Consider the following 23,270-nt stretch of genomic DNA (forward strand, 5'->3'; position numbering starts at 1 on the left):
TGAACTGACTGAATGGTGACTTCATGTGAAGACAGACCATGTTACTTTCCAATCAAGATTGATCTTAGAAGTATTGATGGGGTAAAGGAATGCCATTAACAACACCTGTGTTCATTTTATTTCAGAGTCTATTTAAAACACATACGGTTGATTCCCAATGTACCAAATGATGACAGATTCTTCAACCCCTAATTATTAATTTGAATGTAGTTTCAGATAGCTTTTCATCTACAATTTAGAGCTCTCATTTCTAACTAAAAAGTGACCCCTGCAGCAAGCTCCAAATACTTCAATTCTCTGTTGTACTACAGTTGGTTTCTGTTGCAATTTCTTGCAATAAACGTAACAGGCTGGTATTTAGAAGTCATTGTACTAACTGAAACTTTAGCAGGATTGAGGTTAGATTTAGATCCATAGAGCCTGGGGTTTCAAAAGACCTAGCAGCTGTGCAGCCTATTTCTTCTCAGAGTTTATAACAGTGGTACCATCTTTGTACATTAAGGTGCATGATCTGCTAGTAACACAGCAACATGATGTCAGTGTAGAAAACTGAACAGACAACAATTAAAACTTTTTTAAAGCTCATACCACCTAAACTCATCTTACATATACACTATGTCCCAGACGCTGCACCGTGAGCTACACTGACCTTGTTACACATGCCACTGAACTCAGGAGTCTTTCCTTGAACACTTTGCTGTTGTCCATCCAGCCTGAAATTGAAAATTTCCAGTATGAGGCAAGCACGCCTTATCTCTCCAGGCAGACCCACTCATTTGCTGGCTGGCTAGAGTTGTTTGAAACGTCTTCCATTCTTGGCGCCAAAACTTCTATTTGTCTACCCTTCACTCATGACCCCTGTTCCACTATAGAAAATACTGGAAGTCCAATTTCTCTTCCACAGGAATGTCCTACATACAGACATGAATCAAGGCTGATAGCAACCAACTAATGTAATATAAGCCAAAACCAGCTTTTAATGGGACATTTGAAAAATCTTCATTTTCATCTTTAAAAAAAGACCAAGATTAAAACCTTCTCAGATATCTAGTAATGGAAGGTCAGAACAGGCATAGATAAAGCCACCAATAAGAACATTTGACATAATTTAGAGAACAATTTGACAAACCTATAAAAAATTTAAAAACACATACCTTTTGACTATGAAATTTGATTGCACGGGTGCACAGAAACTGTTGCAGAAAGATTATCTCTGCAGTATTTGTAACCAGCTGAAAAAGGTCAATAGGTAAATGATATTAGTACAGTTCTCAGGTACACTAATAGCTGGCACACTGCTGTGTGTCCATGTTCTGCAGCTGTCAGCATTGGCATTGACAAAGTCAGTAAAATCTCGGCAAGATTCAAATCCCCTGTGAGGGTCTCATGAAGAGCCATAATCGCTGTCCAAGCCCTCCATGCTCCCTGTATTCAACTAGAGGCATCTCAGGAATCTGCTCTTGGGTATCACAATGAGTAGGATGAGAGAACTTGCAATTGATACTTAGTGAGAGTTGCTAGACATCCCCACTGGCGATGGCTCTTCATCAAGCAGAAGTATTTCTCCATACATTTTCTGTGACCTCTGAGATTCTTAGAGATGAAAACCCCTGTTGTTATCTGAGCCTAGAACTTTTATTCATGCAAATATTTTGATTCAATATGCCCTAGATTTTCTAGATATGAACTACCATGGGTTTGAAAGAAGGATGGTGGTTTTGTTTCGCTCAGGGATTACCAAAAGTTGGTACCATTTTATAAAAAGAAGGAAGAGGAGAAGGAGGAGGAGGAGGAAGAAGAGGAGGAAGAAGAAGAAGAAGAAGAAGAAGAAGAAGAAGAAGAAGAAGAAGAAGAAGAAGAAGAAGAAGAAGAAGAAGAAGAAGAAGAAGAAGAAGGTGGTAGCAGGAATCTTAAAAGTTCTTATTAATATAATCAAACCCGAGGCGAGTTATTGGGGTCCATGCTGGTAGATCAGAGAGACAGAACAAGCCACAGCTATCTCACCTTGCCAGTTCCTCAGCTGGTCCTGTTTCCTCAGACTGGAAGCCTCTGAGTCCTCATCCAGAATGAATCTCAGCTGAACTGTGTTGCTCCAAAGCCTGAAAGCTTAACCAGCCACATGCTTAACCAGACAAAATGCTTCTAGTTTCTGGTCCTCATGCCTTATATATCTTTCTGCTTTCTACCACCACTCCCTGGGATTAAAGGCTGGCTTTCTGGGATTAAAGGCATGTGTCACCATGCTTGGCTATTTCCAATGTGGCCTTGAACTCACAGAGATCCAGAGGGATTTCTATCTCTGGAATGCTAGGATTAAAGGTGTGAGTGCCACCATTTTCTAGCCTTTGTATTTAGTGGCTGTCTGTTCTCTGACCCCAGATAAATTTATTAGAGTACACAATATTTTGGGGAACACAATACCACCACAGAAGAAGAAGAAGAAGAAGAAGAAGAAGAAGAAGAAGAAGAAGAAGAAGAAGAAGAAGAAGAAGAAGAAGAAAAATGATGCTGTGGGATGTTCTGTATGTTAAATGTGTTGCTCTGATTGGTTAATAAATAAAATACTGATTGGCCAGTAGCCAGGCAAGAAGTATAGGTGGGACAAGCAGAGAAGAGAATTCTGGGAAGTGGAAGGTTGAGGCAGAGAGACGCTGCCAGCCGCCGTCTAAGCCACAAGCCACATGGCAACTTATAGATTAATAGAAATGGGTTAATTTAAGATGTAAGAACAGTTAGCAAGAAGCCTGCCACGGCCATACATTTTGTGAGCAATACAAGTCTCTGTGTGTTTACTTGGTTGGCTCTGAGCAGCTGTGGGACTGGCAGGTGAAGAGAGATTTGTCTTGACCATGGGCCAGGCAGGAAAACTGTAGCTACAGAAGAAGAGGGAGAAGAAGAAGGAGAAGGAGAACGAGAAGGAGAACGAGAAGGAGAACGAGAAGAAGAAGTCACTATATGTCTGCATGTGATAATGGGCTATCAATACAAACTGCCTGATTCATTGCTGCTTCATTAACAAATCTAGATGTAAATTTAAATTCGATTGTTTTGTCTTAATAGTGCATGGGTACCCTAGCATCTTCTTACTGAAATACACATTACCATCATTTTCTCCTTAAATGCCTCTGTAGTAGTTAATTTTCTTATTGCAGTGACCACATACTCATCAAAGAAGCCAACTAAATGGAGGAAAGAGTTTGGCTCAAGGCTTGAGAGACTCTAGTCTTCTCAAGTAAACTTCTCTAGAAACACCCTCATAGATATGCCTCAAAAAAAATGTGCCTCCTAGATGATTCTAAACCAAGTCAAGTTGAAGCTGACCACAACCTTACATTTAGGAGGTAGCAACTCCTAAAGGATCTGAGTCTATGGGGAGTGTTGGAGCCCATTTAGGTTTCTAGTGGCTTTAACCAGCAGGTCTACCTAAAGAGGATGATTGGACCATGAGCCTAAGTACCAGGTGTCTGAGATGGTCTGCACTTGGCTGTCCTGGGGGGGAGGTCTTTTGCTCCACCCCTTAGCATTCCTTTAAAAACCCTTCGGCTTAGACAGTTAGGGCCTGATGGATTAGGATCCAGGCCCTCCTGAGGCTATCCTGTATTTTCTATCTGTTTGTCTCCCCTCTTTACTTCTATTGAATATTTCCTGCTGCTTCTACTCAAGAATACTCTGGGGAAGAGTCGGGGTGGGATGGCCCCCAACAGGGGAGGTTACATCACTGCTTTGGACACACCCCATGTACCTCTTTAGATTCCTGGAATACACCACCTGTCTCCTACTCTTCCAGATGCTTGGAGCAAACGAGTTGCTCGCTTAAAAACATTGCTCCCGGTGGATCTCTGTGAGTTCGAGGCCAGCCTGGGTTACCAAGTGAGTTCCAGGAAAGGCGCAAAGCTACACAGAGAAACCCTGTCTCGAAAAACCAAAAAAAAAAAAAAAAAAAAAAAAAAAAAAAAAAAAAAAAAAAAAAAAAAAAAACAAACAAACAAAAAAAACAAACAAAACAAAAAAAAACCAAAACAAAAAAAAAAACAAAACAAAAAAAAAAACATTGCTCCCTTAGCTCTGTCACTCAGCCACCAGGCAACCGGAAGATGCATACCTGACTTTCTGAGTTCTCTCATCTGTCAGTTCCAGACTAGGATCAAAAGCCACTCTGTGGGGCATAGGCTTGGCTTCCTGAAGAGTTGCTAAAAGAAATAACCTGAATATTGTGAGAATCCCTTCCCTGTGGAAGCATAAACCATGTATGCCCCCTCTTTAGAAGCTCCCAATAACAAACCAAGGTCTGATACCATGAAAGTTCAAGCCAGGAAACCAGTGAGTTTATTGGGCTTACTCACATTGCATAGTTTTGAGAAACTTCTTACAGGAAAGAACCCAGGGAAATCTCCACTCAGCATGGATAAGGAATACTTCATAGCCATATGGATGGTGTTTCCTCCTATAGTGAGCCTTTCCCAACTTATATACTCTAGCACCTCCCTGACCCAAGGTCACTTACAGTGTGAGCAGAATTACATACAAGTAGCTAGAAGGTGCAGAGGGGATCAGATGGAGTCTCAGATGAGGTCCAACAATCCTCCGCACACCCTTCTTGCGATGGACTCTTGCAAGCAAGCATGGCTGACCTGAAGAAAATGGCAGCCGTTTTGCTCAAAGGATAGCACTTGAAAACACTGTGCAAAGTAAAAACTGGAGGGAATTTGAGTTTGAGAGGGCAAATTAAAGTTCCCAATATGGAGGGACTGTGCAGATAATGTTTGCTGTTTTCTTTGTGTTCTTGGCTGAGACCAGGCTACAGCCTTCACCATCCATCCTGGGACATTCCATTTGACAGAGGATTTCCCTGCTGCCACTGAATGACTGGCTGTCTCTTTGGTCTCTGCCTCTGGTGTTGTTTTCTCGTGACCTTCATTCAAGAGCATTATTAATTTCACTCCTGACACCAAACAGAAAACTAAAAATATTTAGATCTGGGAACAACAGCACATGCCTATAATTACAGCATCTAGGAGTGTGACATAGGAAGGTTGACAGAAGTGTGAGACCAACCTCGGCTACATATGACAAGACCCTGTCTCAAAACCACACACACACACACACACGCACACGCGCAAAATGAAGAAGGAAAATAATTGGTGCAGAAAGGGCACTTGGGTCTGAGCATGGAGAAACAATGGATACATGTATAATATATTCCTGCTTGAAAAAGAATATCTGGAGAGGAACATTGTAAAAAAAAAAAAAAAAAAGTAACAGGGCCCCTGCTGTAAGTTACTGCTGGGAAATGGGCCCCGAGATCATGGGTATTACCTAAAGCCCTTCAATCAATGTTTCATGGACTTTTTAATTGTAAATTTGAAAATTCTTCTTTTAAAAGGGCTCTTTCTGTGGCTAAATTCTGGAATGGCAAATATTATTTTTAGCCTGCCTTTATAAAAACTTGAATAACAGAACTATTTGAATATGTGACCATAAATCAATTATTATTTTACCTACTGTCCTCTAAATGATTTCACTTGGGGAAACAAGTTTAATAGCTCATTAAATGATTAAACCATGTCCACAGAGGATACAGCATCACATTTAAATGATAACAGAAAAACAGCAGGAACCTCTGTTTTGGCTTTCTGTTCTCTCTCTCTCTCTCTCTCTCTCTCTCTCTCTCTCTCTCTCTCTCTCTCTCTCTCTCTCTCTCTCTCTAGCCTGGTCACAAAAAGACCTTTTTTTTTTTTTTTTTTTTTTTTTTTTTTTTTAAGCATCTAAGCCTCCATACAGAGAACACTGATCAGCCTCGTAACAAGGAGTGCAGAAGAAGGGGCCAGGGCCAGGGGAAAACAGGGAAACTTGATGAGGAAAAGAAGGCAAGGGGAACTGATGCGAAATCAGACCATCTACTGCTTTTTGGCAGCTGGACGAGGGAAAGGCAAGCCAGGAATCAAGCTGCTCAGGATGATTCCAGTCTCAGGCGGGGACTGCCCTGCTCTCACGCTTGGCCTGAAGGCTGCAATTCTGTCTTGGCTTGGACTGGGGCCTAGGAATGTTGAAAGGAAAGCAAGCCAGTTATATTTTTAGCGACTTTTAGTTACAATTCTTGGATGAATAAAGCCTATTTTCTCACAAGAACCCAAAGGCAATGACCAAGAAAGACCTTCAATAATGCTCCATTAATTGCAGCTGTTCTGCTTTATAACCCTCATCTGTAGCACGATGGAGGATGGGGATTTCTTCCTCTGCATGCTATCTGTGTCTTACAAGAAAGGAAAACAGGCCAAAAAGTAGGCGATTCCCTCGTTCTTTAACTAAGCCTGGAGAACGGAAGTCTTTGCAACCTTCTTTCTTGCAGTTCATTTTTGGATGTCAATGAAACCTAATGTTTAATCACCTTACAACCTAGGGGCTTGGCACAACAAAAGACATTATGGTTCACTATGGTGGCCTTGGGAGGCTAGTTCCTTCTCCCACTGTCGTATGGTTGCCGGGGCTCGCTCATGGGGCCGTATTTGGACGAAGCATTGCACTAGACGGGGAGGTCCTTAACACTGCATGCAGAGGTCTGCAGCGGGTGCTGGCTATCAGACAGGCATGTTGGGTCTACTTGGTATGACCACTCCCGTGTGTTCCGGATAAGGTTCCAGGACAGCGGAACAGTTACAATATCCTAAAGTTCTAGTTTCCAGCTCACACTGTGTCTTTGATACCTTATTGCTAGCTTAGGTGTGGGTATTAGGGAAATGAAAACTACCAATGTTGATGGGAAGGCCCAAGGCTTTGTGAAACTATTTAATGTTCTATATTCTTCTCTCTGGATGGTTATTTTCATTCTTTCTGTCTATACAAATATATATATATATATATATATACATATATATATATATATACACACACATATATATATTATATGTTGGCCTCTTTCATATATACATATATACATATATACATATATACATATATACATATATACATATATGAAAGAGACCAATATAACCTCCAGGCTCTTCAGGCAACAGCGTTTCTCAACATCCCACCACCACACAGCCTAGCTGATCTAGCTGCGCCCTGTGCCTCTCTGCTTCCCACAGAAAAGAGGCTACAAATGGCCTCAACTTCCCATTCTACAGAGCGGGAACTTTCAGCACTGCTCCCTGGGAGGCAAGCGAGTCCCTAATGTCTTCCACGCACCTGTCAAGGTCATTCTGACAAAAAGCTTAATAAACATGGAACAACTGACCAGCCAGGTTGCTCTTCTGGAGCACAGCCCCAGGGTGTGTGCAGCTCTACTGGGGTCCTCCTTCGCTTCTTGTCCCATGAAGTTTCTCTCCTATTAAATAATGTTTGCTCGGATTCCCTACTCATCGCCTAGGTAATGACAAATTTTCCTTTGTGCCTGCTTCCTTGTTTACTTGAAATAGTGTTGACCACTTTTTATTTTTAGGTATTTTTCTGGGTCATTCATAAAAGAAGAAAAAGTATGAGGATAACATAGTGGCAAAGTAGAATTTGAAAATTGTAGAGGGAAAATGTGAGGGTTTGAATAAGAAACATCTCGCATACCCTGGGGCATTCGAATACTTGGTCCCCAGTTGGTAGTGGTAGCAGCCATTGTTGGACTACCAGAGCCACAGTTGGTGAGAGATCCTAATTAGTCCTATTTCTCCATACATGGAGGGATTTGTTCTACCACTTCTGATCACGTAGAGAACCTTGAATAATGCAGAGGGTTTTTTTTTTTTTCCACCTGCCCACTAAGGAAGATAGGCTGACCAACACCAGTGCTCATAAACACATTCTTCCTAGCTCCAGTTCTCTCTAAATATTCAGCTTTCCATGAAGACTACTCTTGCTGTTTGGGGAGGATTATGTGGTGTAACCTTGCTGGAGGAAGTACATTATAGGGACCAGCTGTGAAAAGCTTGTATCACTTCCAATTCTCTCTCTCTCCTTTGTACTTGCGTTTGAAGACGTGAGCTCACAGCTCTGTGCACTCACTGCCATGTCTGCCTCTTGGCTGCCAATACATCCCTGCCGTGATGGACTCCTCACCTCTGTAATCGTAAACCCAAATAAACTCTCCTATAAATTCCTTTGGTCATGGTGTTCTATCACAGCAGCAGTCAAGTAACTAAGACTGATGTTAGAGTCTGTAACTTCCCTTCTGATGTGGGCCTGATGAGGAGGATCCAGTCAGACCTCTTTGCTGGGAGTCCAGGCCAGGCCCTGCAGGTACACAGGGCCGAGATGAACTTGGTAATCCCAACCAGGTATCTAAAACGCCAGGCAGTCGTTTCTTTGAGCAGTGGGTTTGACTGAAAAATCTTCGACACCACAATTATTGTGCCAATGCAGTGCCAACAAGACAGAATTTCCAAGGCACCAATGGGGTCTATTGGAAATGATCTACACACACACACACACACACACACACACATTCTCATAGCTTCACCTCACCCCATCACCCAGGCCACCCTGAAGTTCACATGGCCTGCAGCAACAGACATCTTTGGGAGCTTTTCTTGTTGGTAATGAGTATAAACCACAAGTACACAGTTAACCACATGATCCACATGGTAATTATTGACGGATTCCTGTGAAACTGGCTCTTTTTGAGGGTGCTACGGTTTGTATGTATTTGTGCTTTATCTCTTAGCTCATGTGTTGGAAGCTTGATCCTCATTATGGTATTTGATGTGGTGGGAGCTTTAAAAGGTGTTTAGTTAAAAGTCCTGAGGTCAGTGGGGGCACTGTCCTCAGAAGTATTAATGGAGTTCTCCTGAGACCCCGAGTTACCTCTCTCTAGAGAGCTGTTGTAAAAAGGACAAGTCTGGAGGTGTGTTCAAGCTCTTCTCATACATGCTGTTGCCCCTAATAATCTGCATGATGTCCTTACCGAATCCTGATGCTGATGTCATGTCCTTGAACTTCCAGAACTGTGAGTCAGATAAACCTCTTAATAAAGTTACTCGGCCTCATATATGTCATTACAGGAATGAAAGAACCAACGAAGAGAGCAAGAACTGGCTGGATAGTACTAATGCAATAGAAAACACAAAATGAAACCAAGTACATTGAATCAAGGGTTTCTGGGCATGGGGAACAGACATTTTCTGAAGTCAATAGAGTTAAGAAAGAAAATCAAGGCAGACTGACTCTCCTGAGCTAAAATCCTGAGAGAATACTTAAAATCCAACTTGTGGGTTTTAAAATTTTAAATACTTAAAGAGGATACTTAAAACCCATGCAGCGTCTTTAAGAGCAGTCCTGTACTGCTTAACAGCAGGGGATATGTTCTGTTAGGTGACTTAATTATTACTCACTGTATATTTACACAATGACAAATTACAATGCCACCCGAGGACAGACTCTTATGGGACCATTACTGCACATGCCTGTCATTATATGGTACATGAATAACAATTTGCTGAGCTGTTTGGTCAATGCTTAGACCAGCGTCACCATCACAGGCGGGACCTAGAACACTTACATCACTGTTTCCAGTCAATCACTCCAACATCTGGGCCCAGGAAACTATTTTGTTTTCTGTGACCATTTTGATAATTTCATATTTTGGCATTTTCTTTTCAGATTAATATGTTTAGAGTAATTCATTTTGCTGCCTAAGCAGAGGTCTATTCCTTGATATTATAAAGCAGTATTTCACTGTAGAAACTTTTTTACAATGTTGGCTTATCAATACATTCCATTTGGGATTATTGAGAACCAAACTGGTATTGAGGATTCCTTGCATACATGTCTTAATTTGGGGGGGGGGGTTAAAGAATTGTTGGGTTGTATAATTACTATAAACTTAGTTACATAGGAATTGGTTGATCATTTTCCATTCCTACCAACAGCATGATTTCCAACAGTGACACACAGTCACAACATTGTGTTGTCAGTTTGAAAATTTCATCCCTCTTAGTGGATATTTACAGCATTAATTTGTATTTGATTAATCAGGTTAAACATCTTTACCTGGCTTATCTCTGTTCTGGTGTCTTCTCTTGGAAAATGTTTTTCTCAGAATTTTTGCACATTTAAACAAATTGGGTTATATCGTATTATTAAGTCCTAAGAGTTTCTTGTGCATTGTAGACAATTTCTCCCTGATTACGGTATATTTTCAAGAGCAGAACTAAAATAGAATGTTATTATTATTCTAATTTATTAAAGTCTATACTTTTTGTGTCCTTTCTAGGAAAGCCTTGTTTTATCCAAAGGTGAAGGGTTTTTATTTTCTTCTGTGTGTTTTGTGGTTTTAAATAAAGGACTGTGATCCAAATTGTTAATATTTGCATATGGTATGCGATCATTCTTGATAATCATTTATTTCTATAAGGACAGGTATACAGACGAAGGGAAGATCTGCATATGGTGTGAGGTCATTCACAGTATATCACTTATGTTTCCACATAGACAGACTAGACAGATTAAGTGAATATTTGCATATGGTATGAGGTCACTCATAGTACATCATTTATGTTTCCATAAGGACAGGTATACAATTGCTCAAGATCTGTGTTTCTGAACACTTCTTTCTCAAAGAAAAGTTGGGTGTGTGGTGTACCTTTAAGCAAGATGTCTCAATCACTTCCAAAAGACTTGAGGTAGTAAGTCCTTCAGCTTTGTGGTTGTTGATAAAAATACTTGCCTATATTAAGTACTTTTAATAAATGATTAACTCAACTTAGTATTGTTTATGCATTTGCTTTTTATTGGTCAGCTTGACATAATTTACATTTGCCAAATTTCAAATAGCTTAACAAAAGTTTATTCAAAATCCTGAAACTCTACATATATTCACTTAAAAGAATTATTAGAAGTGGTATCAACTTAGAGCTTTTCCTCAAATTTGGAGATTTACTTAAAATGTTTATATTACCATTAATACATATGCTTATTTTTAAAATTTTACTTACTGGCATATATTCATTATATATTTTGGACTTCATATAATCTTATTAATAATGATAGAAAGCCAAGATCCTTAGAAGAAAAACAAAATGCTGTGTTTTCCAACTTAAGAGATCCCCAAATTGGATAAAGAATGGCTCAAAGATTCAAAGTCTGTCTCTGGCTTCTGAGCTATGGGACATTGCACTTCATCTCACTGTCCTTCAATTTCTAATCCACAAGAGGAAATATCTACCTCATATATCAGCAGCAGGACACATGTGAAATATTTAGCATAACGAGGCCACAATAAATGATTCTTATTAGCCTCCATGATGCCTATGAAGTCAGCACTATACTCTGCTTTTAGACCAGGAAACTGAGGTGGTAAACGTTTTCATTTCTATTGCTATTACTGTTTCTAGATATACCTTTCCAAATTGCCTCTGTTAATCCGTTGTTCAGTGAAACTAGCTAGTCCCTTTTACATTATAAATGTCTGCTAGTCTGTCTTAATACATTTACACCAGAAAAACCTATTGCAATAAAACATTCTAAAAGACAAATTTGCTGACCAAAGAGAATCTTCAAAATATCCCCTCATTCCTTGCAGTATCCTATGATGTAAAAGTTCAGATAAAAGGGGGAAATTTCACATCAGTAGCTTCAAGGGATACCCACAAACACTTTTTGAAAGTCTTGTTTGGTTTTCACATGAGCAAACAGAGCACACACACACACACACACACACACACACACACACACACACACACACACACACGGCAAACTTCGAGAAGTTGGAGAGACTACAAAGGAAAGAAGACAACATACTCCATAAAAGCTAAAGATTCCTCAACACTAAACAAAATGAAAAAAGGCCAACACCCTGTCTTGGGATGCAGATGTTCTTCTCAATATGTAAGATTTCCTCTATATCAACAAGCACTCATCAGAGGATTTAAAATGAAAAATGGGCAAAAGGTAGGATATAAATAATATAAATCTTGCTAACATGGTTCCAAAATTTCACTTCCACTATTTCCAATCTTCAAAGGAAGCAGCAAGGGATTCTGCCAGGATGAGTGCAAGCTGATCCTTCGGGAAGGCAGTTTGGAGATATGTACGAAAACGCTGAAAACCCATACATTTTACTTCTTAGAAGACGTGATTCAATAATAATCATCACTGATGTACTGGGAAGAGCTTTAAAAAATTTTAATTACAGAAAAACTGAAATTCAATAATGAAGGATTAAACTCTGGTTCTCTTGTATTACATCATTTTAAAATAGTGTCCTCTAGTATTACATTCATAGCAAATGTAGTGGATATGAAAAATATACTGAGCACATTTTCCCCAGAGGCCCAGTGGATACTATCTACCCTTATGTACACTGTGTTCTTTTCCTATGCAAACAGTAACTTCCAACTCCACTAAGCACCCAATCACTTTGATCATAACTTTTACAAGATGCAACAAGGAAATTTGCATATTTCTTTTTTTTACATATAGAAGATTTGTTTTCAGCACGGATCTCGGCAACCTTGGAGCTTTTGGTGTTTCCTGTCCCCATTAAGATGACTTTTACCTTTATACTGGAAGGAAGTGCGGTACGACTTCTCTGACACAGCCCGACCACCAGCATCAATGCTTTTGTGCTCTGGAGCCTTCGTAAGTAAAGCTCGGCTGACTGAACACAGCACTGTTACTCAGCAGCTGGCTCTGATAACCGAGAGCTGATAAATGATAGATGGATGAGCGGCAGACACTGTGTGAGACTGCTACCCAAAGGTGACTGGTGTCCTGGGAAGGATGAAGCCAAGACGACACACTACTTCATCACGTAGAACAACGCACTGTCTATAATTCAAGTACTACTGTTTTTTCATTTTCCCATGTTGGCTGTAGTAGACCAATGCCAACTGAAAGTCTTGAAAGTAAAACCACAGACAAGAGGAAAACTGTACGGCTATGTGAAAAGCAGGCTACAAACTGATATACAAACACATCCAAACATATGCTTTCTGAATGAAAATTTCAAATTATTTTAAAATAATTGCTGGGCGGTGGTGGTGCACACCTTTAATCCCAGCACTGGGGAGGCAGAGGCAGGAGGATCTTTGTGAGTTCGAGGCCAGCCTGGTCTACAAAGCGAGTTCCAGGAAAGGTGCAAAGCTACACAGAGAAACCTTGTCTCAAAAAAACAAAACAAAAAAAATCACAAACACATACTGAAAAAATATTAATAGAAGTTAATATTTAGAAGGTGGGACGTTGATACTTTAAAATCTTTTTTATATTTCTTGATTTTCCAGACTTTCTTTTAAAATATATTTTTTTAGGTTTATTTTACATGAATATCTATGCACCATGTCTGTGCAGTGCCTGTGGACACCAGAAGAGGGCATCAGATTCCTTGGAGTTACAAATGGTTGTGAACTACCACATGGGTGGGGTGATTGAACCTGGGTGCTCTTAAGTACAAAGCTCTCTCTCGAGCTCTCTCCCAAGCTTTCTACCACGGGAATTCATACTAAAGAATAAATAAGTCTTATTTTCACAATTATTGTCACTTTTTTTTTTCACTTTTGATCCCAAATAAACACCACTTCTAAGGATGGTGCCTCTGGTAGGGCTGGCACTTCTAAGCTGGGAGCAGTCTGAGTTTTGCTGTTGGAATATATGGGAAGGGCAGTGTCTTAGTTAATTCCTATTTGCTATGATAAAACAGCAACTTATAGAAGAAAAACTGTGTTTGGGCGTATGGTTCCCGAGGGTTAGAGTCCACGACGGTGGAGCAGAGCAGCGGGCAGTGGGTTTGGCAGCAGCACAGAGGTTGAGAGCACACACTTCAAACTGCAATCGGGAAGCAGGAACACACTAGAAACAGTGTAAGGCTTTGAAACCTCAAAGCCATCCTACAGTGACACACTTCCTCCTGGGGCTCCCTCCCCACACAACACCACCATCCGGGGACTAAGTACACAGTACCACCATCCAGGGACTAAGTATTCAATGCCAGAGCCTGTGGGGAACATTCTCATTCCATCACCACAGGCAGAGACTTAAGCAGGCCTAATAATAATAAGCACATGCGAGCCAAGAAGTAAAGAAATAGTACAGTTTATTGAACAATTAAATAACCGAGAGTTAAAACATTTAAAATGTATAAAAATAACAGAAACACTGTGAAGCTGTAAAAATAAGTGCATTAATTAAAAACACATTAATTGAGCATCACTAAAACTATATAAATACAGGACACTAGGGGTCCTCTTTACAAATGCGGCATCTCCTCTTTGAGTAAAGTTTACAGGCTGTGTACCGTTTTCTACGGAATGGAAGAAGTCACAGCTTATTTCTTGCTCATCTTTTCTAACACCCATTCGATCACCTAGGGAAGAAAACAGAGACACGACTGTAGAATCACTCTACACAAAATACACAGGGTAAGACAACTCCACACAACTTCAAAAAAGAGCTCTGGGTGTGGCTTTCCTTCCTGAGCACCTCTCTTTCTCTTAGCCTCCTGGTTAAGCCAATAGTAAAAATCTTCATTAAACCACAACTCTGTTTTTTTAAAAAAGAACTCTTTAGAGATAACACAGAAGAATGTAAAGTAAGAAAAAAAAAACTTTATATTTAAAGATATTTTATTTTCCAAATAAACAGCATGTTGAGGCCCACATCCAAAGCTGATCCTCAATGGACCAGATGATAGCTCAACCCATTTTCTTACCTTTATTTCAAAGTACATTTGAAAGGGTCACTCAAGAGTTATCCTGAGTGTATGAATTGGCTTTTTGGAGCCCACTCCCTTTGGGGGGGAGGGGAATGACACCTAGCTCAGCCCTGATGCAGGGGGGAGGGGCTTGGTCCTGCCTCAACCTGATATGCCAGACTTTGTGGACTTCTCATGGAAGGTCTTAACCCCTCTGAGGAGTGGATTGGGGGGTGGGAGAAGGGGAGGGAGAGGGAACTGAGGTTGGTAAATAAAAATGAAAGAAAAAATTAAAAAAAAAAAAAAGAGTCCTTGAAAACAGCTAATCAAAATGTTTTTTTTCCCCTAGCCCTTTGGATTATCTTTTTCATTTTTCTCTTTTAATGTCATATGGAGAAACTCTTTTTTGACAAAGCTACATACTCTGCCTGGGCCATCGTTAAATATCAAGGACATTGCAGGAGGATGCTGCTGAAAACACCGTCTCAGTTTTTATCTCTAAGGGCAACAGCAGTACAGCAAACCCTGAAACAAACACCGATGTAGCTGCACGCGGCTTCTCGAAAGCGACTTCCTTACCTGCACCACGTTGTTGTTGGCAGTTTTCTTCATTTCTTCAAAGAGACCCCTTGAGGTTTTAAGATCCTAGCCATTAATGAAACACAGCATGTGAAGCCTTGTTCATCACATCACAGACAGCTCGTTAAAAATAAGCTTGAGATTACCCTAAATAACTCTACAAGTGCCCCCGCAATGAGGGAAGTATTACCCAGAATCAGTGTAACAATACAGCCTCGTCTTGAGATGTGGGAGTACTCTAAGCAAACACACGCACAGGTCCCATGTCCTGTTCCGAACAGTGCTGGCCCGCGCTCACCCTCACCACTGCACTGTTGATGCTTCAGAGCTTAGAAAATGAACATGTAGTTCCCACTAACTATTCAGATCAATACGCATTTTTCCTTCTTTTTAGCTGTTTCATTCCACCAAAAAGAGGACTAAAACTACAGTCTTACTTTCTAAAATATAATTAGGTTGGAGGTTTGGCTCAGTGGTGGAGCACTATGTGTACCATGTACAAAGTCTTGGGTTCAATTCCCAGCAAGGGGACCTGGGGGGCGGGGAGAGAACATATCAAATTAAAACCCAAAATGAAAAAGAAAACTGTAATTGTATAAAAAAAAAAAAAGGAGAAAAAAATACAGTCCTCTAGCAAGCAAGTTCTGTCGCATAGAGGCAGCTACTTTGAATTCTTCTAGCAATTCCTCCTGTTTGTACCTTCATGAGTCCACCTGTCATGCTTTGCTGGTCTTGATGATTTAGTAATTTCAGAATGACTGCGAATAGCATGGACCGTTAATGGTCAGATCTAGGTCTCTGCACACCTTTTCTTCATCTGCAGTACAGCTGTAGCACAGCTCGGGATATTCCACAAACAGCTCGTGTCTGCTTTATGATATCAAGGTGAAGGCAGTGGAGTCACGAGGCAAATAGTGGGTTGTGCCTATGTCTCTTCCATTCAGCCTTCCATTCACTGTGCTTCCTGTAGTGAAACTACCTGGTGACTGGGGATTCTCCCCACTTACAGTGTTCCATGTACACAACTCTGGTATTTTCCCCTCTCTCACAATGGATTGAGTAAACGTATAACAGAGCTTCTCAAAGCAGTGCCTTGTCCTGGGTAATCTCTCCCTCCAGTTTTCGGTGGATTTTTACTTCCAACATTATTATTTCTTCCTTACCCGCAGATCTTGTCTGGCTTCTGCCTAGGTCAGGCCATTTGGGACTGGTTTGCCTCATTCTAGGTCAATTTTTGCTTTACTTAATTTAGCTTTTTATGTGCTCAACTTAGTTTTCTAGTAGATTCCATAAAAGAGAAAGATACATTTTAAACCTCTTCTGGGTTTGAAAGTGTCTTTATTGAGTCTTCACATCAGATTGGAATCCATAGCGGATAGGTCACTCTGGATTAATACCAGACAGGTCACTTGCCCTCAAAACCTTTCCTCGCTCCAACCCCTTCCACGGAACCCCTCCCTGACTCTCTCGTAACTTATGGAGTTTAGTAAAAAGTCGTCTTAGTAAAAACTGTCTTCTCGTGTACTAAGATACCATGGAGAAGTCTAATACCATTTAGTTCTTAATCCTTTCAACATGTGACTGGCCTTTCTCTTGGGAAATCCCAGGAAATGCTTTGGATGTGACATTCCAGTGGCTGCTGTCGTCTTCACTCATTGATTTGGGTAAGCAGTGTCTTTTCCAGCAACAGGCCCATGTCCCTTGGCTTTGGGAACTTTATTATTATTATTATTATTATTATTATTATTATTATTATTATTATTTATTTGTTGAGGTTACAGTATAGTTACATCACTTCCCCCTTCCTTTACACCCTCCAACCCTTCCATGTCACCCCTCCCCCTCATCACTTCTACACTGATGGCTTCCTTTTCTGTCATTGTTATTACATGTGTGAGTGAGTGAGTGAGTTTGTGTCGTGTGTGTGTGTGTGTGTGTGTGTGTGTGTAGCATGTCTATTGGTCTCTTCCTTGTTTGGGTCATCTTTAGGCAGCCATGCTGGTGAGATTTCATCACCGAAATTAAACGAAGAAGAGATCAACAACCTAAGTAGACCTGTAACATGAGAAGATTCAAATAGTAATAAAAGTCTTCTTACAAAAAAAGAAAGAAGTTCTGGGACAGATGGACAACAGAATTGTACCAGACGGTTACAGAGGATCTACAGCCAAACCTTCTAAAACTATTAAAAAGATGCCCAGGAGGATTCACTCTCACACTCTTCCCTGAGGTCAGTGTCACTAACACCCAAAGCCAGTGAAGACACAAGAAGGAAAACTATAGGTCGATGTCCCTGATGAATACAGATTCAAAAACAGTCAACAAAATACTGCAACCCAAATACAAACACTCATCAAAAATATCACCCACCAGGGATAAAGTTGGTTTTATCCCTGAGATGTAGGGATGCTTCAGCATAAATGGGCTTAAAAACAGAAGAGGCAGAAAAAGCCTTTGGCAAAATCCAACATGCCTTCATGATAAAAGTTATAGACAGTAGGGTAGAGGGAACATTCCGCCATATAATAAAAGTGATATAAGAGAAACCTACAGCCAATATCACCCTATTGACAGAAAACTTGAAGCAATTCCACAGAACTCAGGAACAAGGCAGGACTGTCCATTATGCTCACTCTTTTAAGACTGTTCTAGAAGTAACAGCCAGAACAATAAGGAAGGAGAAATTAAAGGGATACAAATAGGACAATTAGTCCATGTGTCCCTATTTGCAGGTGACATAATATTACCCATGAAAGATTCCAAAAACTCTACCAGAAACCTCCTAGAAACAACAATTTCAGTAATGTGGCAAGATCCAGAATCTACTTGCCAAAATCAGCAACAAACATACAGAGATCAGGGACATACCATTCAGAACAGCCTCCAAGAAAACAGAGTATCTTGGAATAAACCCAAACAAGGAGGTGAATGAGTCCACAACGAAAGATTTGCTTTCTTTTTGACCATTTCCTCTCCCACCGTCTCTGTTTTCAAAGCTCCTGTTATTAGTGTGGAGGGTCTCTGGACCAAACCTCCAGTTTCCCCTGCTTTCTAGAGTTCTTCTCATTTGCTTCTTAGTTTTTATAACATTTCCAGCCCAGCTGTTCAGCCCTTCTATTAAACTGATTTCCTCACTCGTTTAATTAAAAGGAGTCTTTGTATTCTGTGTGTGGTTTTGGTGGCAGCACGTAGTTTCAGTTTTATGGGCACAGTTTCTTCTGGGAGAATCAGAGGTCTTATAACTTTTCTCCCACTCCTTCAGAGCTCTCTTTAGTTCATGTTTCAGCCTCACTTGAGTCAGAAGCTATCCAGACTTGGCTAGTCCTCGGCTGTCCCCCTCTAATGAAAAGAGAGACACTGGAAATACAGGAGCCCCGAGTGCTGAGCTTGACGGCTTCACAAGGCAGAGGAGAGCTGACCAGCTGGCTGTTCACTGCCACCCACTATTTCCTTTGCTCTGGAGACTTTCCTGCCAGAGGTGTGGGCACAGGACCATTTAACGAGCCCATATAGAGCACTGTGGAAGGTCATTCACTCCGTGGGTTTGCTGAGTTCCTCCACCTTCCTCTGGTGTTCAGTGTTTCCAGGATCTGCTGACACTGAGAATCTCAGACTCTGCTGGTTGAAGTGGCATGAGTCTCACTAGTGTTATTGTAGAAACAAGGTATGCTTCTTATAACTTCATTTACTCTGCGTATGCTTTCATGTGCTTTTTAAAATACCAGAAAGATATTTTCCTACAGTTTTTTTCTTATCTCTTTCTTCACTTGATTTTTCTAGTGACACTGCCTTTCTTGGGAAGATTTAAATGAAGGAACTGAGTGCATGCATCACTCTCATTTCAACCAGAGATCTACTTCTGCTTGCTGGTTACGTGTATGGCAGAGAAGATCAACCAGCACCTACGTTTCAGAAAGCTGATATCCAGCTGTCATCCAGCAGCTGGAAGACAGCTCAGTGGGAAAGAATGCCTGTGTGTAAACACAAGGACCTGAGTTCAAGTCCTCAGCACCATGTAAAAGACCAAGCATGGTTAGGTATTTCTCTAGCCCAGAGTTAGGAGGTGAGACAGGAGGATCCTGGGAGCTCACTGTCTAGCCATGAGAGCCGACATGAGAAGATTCTAGTTCAGTGAGAGACTCTGTCTCACTGTCTATCTTTGGCTTCTGAATACACACACAATAACCACACATACACAACACACAAAAGAAAAATAAAGAAAATTATCACCTGAGTGCCCACCCCAACTCCTTACATATGGCTGGTAACAGCTGCCTCTTATTACTTTCTGTAATAAAATAGTATCCTCACCATTCAGCCTCATACAGCTTTATTATAAAATAATTACCAATTAATGCTTAAGCTCCAACTTAGAAAAAGGCCTGTTAGGAAAAACACTGAAGCCTCTGGCTGAAGCAGCTTCCTATACACAAGGATAAAGCCAAATAAATAACATGGAAAGCAGTTTTATTCCAGCCTTTCTGTCTCCATTTAAAGCAGCCTGAGTATACCCTAATAATACAAGAGCTGCTCCTTGCGCACTTACGTCTGACGGAAACATCAGACCGTGTCCACACCCCGCCGCAAAGGGAGAAGACACCCACCCACCTTTAGGTAGACCTTGGAGATGTCGAAGAGTCTCTGGCTGCACGCAGCGAAGCACTCGTGGGCCTCGGTGACGCGGTGCCTCCGCAAGGTCTCCTCCACCACTTCCTTCAGCATCTTCAACAGAAAGGAACACGTGGCTGACACTACTCAGAAAGGCTGCAACTATTTCAGCACGGTCCGACCAGAAATGAACCGTGAACTATAGAGTCATCTGCCTGCCCTCAAGATAAATACGGCTGTTTGGACAAGGCAGTTGAGAAAGAAGATGCCCGTAACGTCTACATGGTCCTCCGTGTCACGGGATTCATGGTCAGCAGGCAATGCTTAGAGTCACTGGTGAGAGGACCTGAAATCATGAGCTGTGACCTGAAATCCGAATGTCAGTTATACACAGCTGAGGAATGTATACACGGCAGGGAAATTTTCCTTATGAGAACAATTTCAAAGAGAAAAATAGAGGATGCTTTTGTAACATTGCCGTTTTGATGCGCTGACATGACAACTTTTATAATGAATAATCAATTTCCGTCTACTGTGTGTCACTTATACCCCTCCCCACGTTCTCATCATCTCCCTCCCTTCCTAGCCGTACTGAAAACCCAAACTGAGGGCCTCTCACATGCTAGGCAAGTGCCCTACTGCTGAGCTCCGGTCTTCACCGCCTTGCCTGCACCAGATGATTTTAGATTCTGGATGTTACTTTATGCTTCAGCTAGGCATGTGGTTTTAAGGATTCCCATGCTGAAATTTCTTTTCACACAGAACTGGGAAAGTGGGAAGTCTTTACCCGTGTGTGTTTCTGTGATCGCGATTCCTTCATTTGCTTTGACGGTTTTGATGCCTGGACACTTTTTTGTCCCGAACTGGTCTTTGCTGTGACTTTGGAAGCCTCTCGACTAGAGACCGGAATCATTGACCCAGACCGCTCCGCCTGCGGCTTTTTGGATGTCCCCGCCTGCCGGTAATGACTACTGCAGCTTGACTGAGAAAGCAGACCATCGGAACTTTCTGATTTTGTGAGCCTGTAAGAAGGGGAAAATAAAAATGAATCAGCAGTGGAGTCTACTTTGTGCTTTAGATGGTACAGCTTTTTTCATGCCAACATAAATCCGGGAAAACTACAATCCTCGCTAGTTTGCATTAAATAACTGACACCCAACAACGAAGCTGTTCCTCTAGGTCTGTGAGGGGTTCACTGTGATTGTGTTGTCAACCCGACAGACTCTGACTCACCTGAGAAGGGGCCTCTGAACATGCCTGTGGGGGTTAGGACTGTGCCGATTGCTGTGGAAAGACTCATCTCCCCGTGGGTGGCCCCACTCCCTGCCCAGGGGAGCTGAGTAGCATGGCGCATTCACTGCTCTCTACTTCCGAATGCGGAGGTGATCTGTGTAACTGCCTCAAGCTTTTACCACGGTGACTTCCCCTGCCATGAAGGACTGCAGGCCTCAGCTGTGAGCTGGAATAAGCCTTTTCTCCCTGACTTCGCTTTATCTGGGTATTTTATCAGAGCAACAGAAAAATAACTAGGGCAGTAATTAAAACAAATGGCAATTGATAACGAGAATTGTAGCTAACATGGAAGGCAGTATGAGGGTACCCTCCATGTTATACCTTTACTATCCTAATATGCACTCATTAAGGAATTTTAGGAAAGAAACACAAACCTCTGTGTTACAATCTCTGCCACTGACTGGGCAAAATAACTAACCACAACAAATAAAACACGGTCCTGATTTCAGTTTTTCTAAAACATTTATATTTGCTTTCACGGTGCCTTGGAAGTGTTTTCCTTTTTCAAAACAGACAGTAGATCCATTTCTTCTGCTCCTCTCGGGCTGCGGTATGCTTTTCTTTCTGATTATAAATCTTTCTAACGGTTTTGCTTTGCAACTTAATCAGACATAAAAAAAAAAATGTCATGAACTAACAAAGTTCTCATAAAAATCATTTAGCTATTCCACAGTGGGAGATAGTATTCCCATATTTTCACCTGTTCAGAAAGACTTGAAAGTTTTATTTCTATATATTTTATAGTTAGTTTTATAGGTTTAAATATAACCAAGATTTACAGTGTATTTTATATGTCAAGGGCTTAAATCTGACACATGGTCTAAAGATCTGTAAATTCAGTATTTATTTTTATCAACATCTAATTTAGCTAGCAAAAAAAAAAAAAAGGTATCTTGAAAAGTTCCATAAAATGTACTAACGCTGCAGACTTCAAGGCTATATTTACACATAACAAGTGGTTCTTAAATGCGGAGCCATGGAGGCCCTTGCTTGAGGGCCAATGCAAGCAGCGAACAGCGAGGGCAGAGAGAGGGCGTTAGGAAATTCCACTCTCAAATACCATCTTCAAGGGTGCAGCTGAGCCCTTCACCTACTGGGGACATCTCTACGACTTAACAGCTTTCTGGTCCCATTGTACATTAGCATAGAAAGCAACAGAGTTCTTCCCCCCCCCCCCCCCCCCCCCCGCGTCATTTCTTTTTATACCTTACACGCAAAACCAGTTAACAACTCAAAATACAAATGAACTTCCTAGGAGAAAGGAAGGACTCTAAAAACCTGTGCAGAAAGCAACATAAAAATATGAGGCCAACGTGAAAGGCAATCCTCCAGAGACTAAAATACTCCTCTGGAGATACTGTTTCTGTGTATGGGACAGGTCACCTTTTCTGGGGGTAATGGCAACTCGGGTCTTTAGCTCTCCTTTTCAATCCAGAAACTTCCGTTCGGAGTTCGCTCTGCAGTGCTTCTCCATCGGGGACACTCCGGGGCTCCGACAGAACGGCAGGGGACGGGAGAGGACTCAGCACGGTGGGCACTGGAAAGCTGTCCCTGGTGCAGGTGGTCTGGGTCTCATAACGAATCAGACGGGACTGGAGCTCAGAAAATCCCCCGTCTCTTTCTAAAGCTTTTTGGTCATCCAAGCAATATCTAAAACGAGGAGAAAAGAGCATTCAACTCAAACATCCCGGAGAACAACAGGATTTTTTCCCCTTCTAACAGAAAACAGCAAGACGCTGACTTAAAAGTCCTCAGTTCGTTTCCCCGAGAAATGTTGGAGAGTTGGCGGAATGGCCTAGTTCTCCAGCAGCTCAGTCTTTTCCGTCCTCTGCTACAGGACAGAAAGATTTGCAAATGTGAAGTACTAGCTGACTCCTCTTTGACTGTGGTTCTGTGGCAACAGATTAAGTTAATCCTTTGGATTATTTCCAAGCTAACATGGCTGTTGTTGTAATACTTCTCAAAACTCTAGCCACCCCTAACTTCTCAGCATGACTCCAATGGAACAATGGGAAATGCTGACTTCTGCTGGCAAGGGCAAGTTTATTTTCAACACAAAGATTCACACACAGGTAGAAAGGAATTCGAAACTGCCTCACCTGACAGCTCAGAACACTTTCAAGGTTTTAACTGAAATTCACTCCTCACCTGACTGACACATTTTCTTCCCAACACA

The 23,270-nt window shown here is 41.3% G+C and overlaps 1 protein-coding gene across 3 annotated transcripts in view; it reads right to left on the reverse strand.

The window, feature by feature from the left end:
- Positions 1-14,000: 14,000 nt before the first annotated feature.
- The window catches only part of Mtbp (MDM2 binding protein), a 73,615-nt gene continuing 64,345 nt past the window's right edge, over positions 14,001-23,270 (reverse strand). For all 3 annotated transcript variants that reach the window (XM_006982383.4, XM_076555762.1, XM_076555763.1), the window contains 5 exons: positions 22,478-22,744; positions 20,589-20,823; positions 19,802-19,915; positions 15,194-15,259; positions 14,001-14,287 (listed from right to left, as the gene is read on the reverse strand). In XM_006982383.4, coding sequence (XP_006982445.2) covers positions 14,249-14,287; positions 15,194-15,259; positions 19,802-19,915; positions 20,589-20,823; positions 22,478-22,744 — 721 coding nt within the window. In that variant the 3' untranslated portion in view covers positions 14,001-14,248. The remainder of the gene's footprint in view (positions 14,288-15,193; positions 15,260-19,801; positions 19,916-20,588; positions 20,824-22,477; positions 22,745-23,270) is intronic.

Source organism: Peromyscus maniculatus, chromosome 20 (genome assembly GCF_049852395.1).
Source record: "Peromyscus maniculatus bairdii isolate BWxNUB_F1_BW_parent chromosome 20, HU_Pman_BW_mat_3.1, whole genome shotgun sequence".
Classification (NCBI taxonomy): Eukaryota; Metazoa; Chordata; class Mammalia; order Rodentia; family Cricetidae; genus Peromyscus; species Peromyscus maniculatus.